This window comes from Sorghum bicolor, chromosome 2 (assembly GCF_000003195.3).
Source record: "Sorghum bicolor cultivar BTx623 chromosome 2, Sorghum_bicolor_NCBIv3, whole genome shotgun sequence".
NCBI lineage: Eukaryota > Viridiplantae > Streptophyta > Magnoliopsida > Poales > Poaceae > Sorghum > Sorghum bicolor.
The window spans coordinates 72,566,786-72,570,332 of NC_012871.2; the positions used below are offsets into that span (position 1 = coordinate 72,566,786).

Sequence of the window (3,547 nt, forward strand, 5' to 3'; positions counted from 1 at the left end):
TTTTGAAGGAAAAGCTCCAAGCTTGGGCTCCTGGAAAGCAGCTTTCAAACATGAAGTTACTGTCCATCTGTACAGGATGAAGCCTTCTCTTCATTCCTCTGCCCGTTCTTGGCTTAACAGATTGTAACTCTTAGTTTAGTCCTGTTTTTTAGTTTAGCTGGTAGGTTAGCTTGTCTTTTTTCTCTTTCTTATTTTCTTCTTCTTTCTTTGTTTGTGTCGGTGGTGCGGTCACCCTCTGGGTGGCTCCTTTTCTGTAACTGTTTTAAGTTCCTTTTATGCAGCTCTTTGGTGCCGGGGGGATTCTTCCCCACGTTTTTTGCTCAAAAAAAATCTAAATTCAGGTGCAGCTAGCCTCTTATATTCCTTACATCCTTATAACAAAATCAAATTGAGGTAAATGAGGTCACTACCTACCACTACCAGCTACAAGGCCATACTTGCCATACTTCTACCACTTCTAGCCACTACAACATTCTTTAGCAGGCTGCTGTCAGTAGACAGACAAGCCACTGCCAGCATGGGCACAAAGGTGGAGCTGATTAAGCTTCTAGATAAGCAACATCAGAGTCGCCGTGCTACAAGCCGGCGTTTGCTAAGAAGACACAGAGTGGTTACGAAAGAATACAAATCTACTTGACTCATCACGGCCTCTATCGATTTTTCTCAACAAAACCCAAATGAAGCAAACCTCAATGAAAACCACACTGACTAGAACCTTAGGGATCTAAGTTATGTTTCATAAACAAATCTTATTTCTAGAAGTGTACCTTGCAACACAGGGATTCCTTTGCTCCTATCAAATACCCACAAAAAAATAATAATAAAGTTTAGGTCCAAAATTAGGACCAATATAATAGTACCTTTTTTGGCGAGGACTCCAAGAATGAAGAATTAGGCTGCCACATAGCTGATCTTTGCGTCTTTCTTCCATCATCTTTCATCCATTAAACTTTAGAATATGAAGGTTAGACATTGCTATTGGCAAAGAAAGTCACTGGAAAAGAAATGATAAATGAGAAAACGGAAGTAAAAGGAACTACTATTGGCTAATGCTACCGTACCACAATCATATTGATAAAACAAACCTCCTGCGGTGCAAATGACTTCATTCAAACTTGCAAAGCTGCAAACGTAGCATGAATGGATCATCTAAAAGGAAATACTCAGATCATCATGCTAATCCATTTGACCCTTAGAACCACAAAGACGAAGGCAAGCAAGAACTATTTGCATTTTCCTCCACAATAATACTACATGAGTAGGTTATCTAATATAGTTACTTTGATGTACAATTCAACATCACAAGTGCCTAGCTCCTGAGATGATGATTAGGAACCAACATCCTAAACCGATTTGAGAAGTCCATTCATTGCTGTTCTTCTCCTATCCCTGGTGGTCATGCGCTCACCATAGGCTGACAAAATGTCTGCAAGATCAATTACTCCAACCTCCCTCAATCTCTTGCCAACCTCTTCGAACATTACTGCCCCCTCCTCATTCGAGAAATAGTACAGAAACTTGTTATAGTCAAACCTCGGCACATCTACCCCACCCCACATTGTCCTCTCTACAAACTTGGTCACCTCCAATGTCCTCCCGGCTTTCACCAAGCCACCAACAAATATGCTCTCAAAATTCACCAATGGATCCCTGCCCTTCCGACCCCTCTTCCCAAGGTGCCCCTGAAGCAACATGATGTAAGTGTGCATGTTCGGTTCACATCCCCTGGTGATCATCTCCCTGAACACCTCAGTGGCCTCCCCTGCTCGTTTGATCCTCAGCAACCCCTTCATCAACCCATGATAGAGAGCAATGTCCTTCTCCTTAACGCCATGGAACACCCTGTATGCTTCCCTCGCCCTTCTCCTCACCATAAGCCCATACACCAAATCTCCCAGTAGCTCACCATCCACCTCCAGACCTCGTTTCACCATTTCTGCCAACACCATGTACGCGCCCCACACCCTCCCATCCTTGCACAGCCACGAGACAACCGCGCAGCAGCACCCGCCTTCGTTGTCAGGCACTCCGTTCCTCCGCATTCCGTCGAACATCTTCATGGCGTCGGCCACGCGGTTGTTCTTGAACATGGTCACCACGATCTCCTGGTACGCCGCGGCACCCGGCTCGAGGCCGCGCCTCTCCATGCCATTCCACACCCTGCACGCGTCCGCGAGAGACCCCGCGCGGCAGTACGCGACGACCAGCAGGTCGCAGCACCTGCCCGTGCGCTCGACGCCGTGCCGGTGCTCGGCGCGCTTGATCGCCTTCTCCGCGACGTCAGGGAGCCTGCACGGCTCCGAGCACGCGACGTCGGTGACGAACGTGAGGACCCGAGCGCGGTGGCACTCGGGGAAGAGCGTCACGAGCTTGGCGACCTTCCCGACCTCGCGGGCGGGGGCGAGCCCCCGCACGGCGGCGCGGAGTGCCGCGGCGGAGAGGAGGCTTCGGGGCAGCGAGAAGAGCGTGGAGTGGAGGAGGTCGATGTTCCCGGACTTGGCGAGGACGTCGAGGAGGCGAGCGGCGGTGGCGGGGGAGTGTGGGAACCCACCGCCTCCGCCGTCGCCGTCGCCGTCGCCGTGGTGGAGGGTGGAGAGGTGCGCGAGGAGGCGGTGCACGGGGCGCCAGGAGAGCGGGAACCGCGCGGAGGCCTGGAGGAAGAGCTCGCGAATGTCGGCGGGCGCGGTGGGCAGCGGTAGCGCGGAGAGGCGTCGGCGCAGCGAGTCGTCGGGGTCGTGCTGCTGCTGGTAGAGGATCGTGCAGAGGCGGAGCAGAAGCGCCGGGTCGGTGGGCTTAGGCACGGGGACGGGGGCCGGCGCGGGAGACGGCGTGGAGGTGGAGAGGTGGCGGCGGAAAAAGAGGAGGCGGTGGCGGGGACGGGGAGGCATCGTGTGGCTTCGACGAAGGGCGAGGCGGTCAGGCGGTTCAGCGGCTTCAGCCTCAGAGCGCGAGAAAACGGCGCGGCTGCCGGCTGGGCACAGTGCCGTGGGATGGGAGTGCGATCGAGCGAGCGGAATCTGGGAGTTGGGCCGTGTGGCCCGTGCGCGCGTATGGGCCTCATTTGTGCATTGTGGGTATAGGTCCATGACTCGCGTATATGATTTAGCCCACGGGGAGGAGAAAAGGCGCACCACTTTGCCTAAGCAGCTAAGCTACACTGTAGCAACAGGACTATCTCCTTTAAAAAAAAGGACCTAATATCTCAATAGGTTAGGATAGGAGATGGATGCATATTAGGTGCCACCGTGCAGGTGCCAAATCACACTGCTGATGTCTATGTACATGAACATCTCGTATTGATACAAACAACACATTTAGCATTTAGATGATACCTTAGTCTGATCGTTTGAGCTTATCAGCCGAATATATATATGCCAGTTATTTAACAGTATTTTTTCTCTCACAATAAATCAGCCAATAGTACTTTTTGTCATGACTTATTAGCTAAACGAACAATGTGATACACCACTATTGGAGGATATCTAAAGTAGGCAATGACGTTAAATATGGTCTATACCTGGTAGGGGGAGGGACGAGTTGTCGTGGA

The 3,547-nt window shown here is 51.4% G+C and overlaps 1 protein-coding gene across 1 annotated transcript; it reads right to left on the bottom strand.

Moving 5' to 3' along the window:
- On the bottom strand, positions 1,090 to 2,921 carry LOC8060642 (putative pentatricopeptide repeat-containing protein At1g26500). Its single transcript, XM_002463096.2, has one exon. The coding sequence runs from the start codon at positions 2,886 to 2,888 to the stop codon at positions 1,344 to 1,346; it is 1,545 nt and encodes a 514-aa protein (XP_002463141.1). The 5' UTR covers positions 2,889 to 2,921; the 3' UTR covers positions 1,090 to 1,343.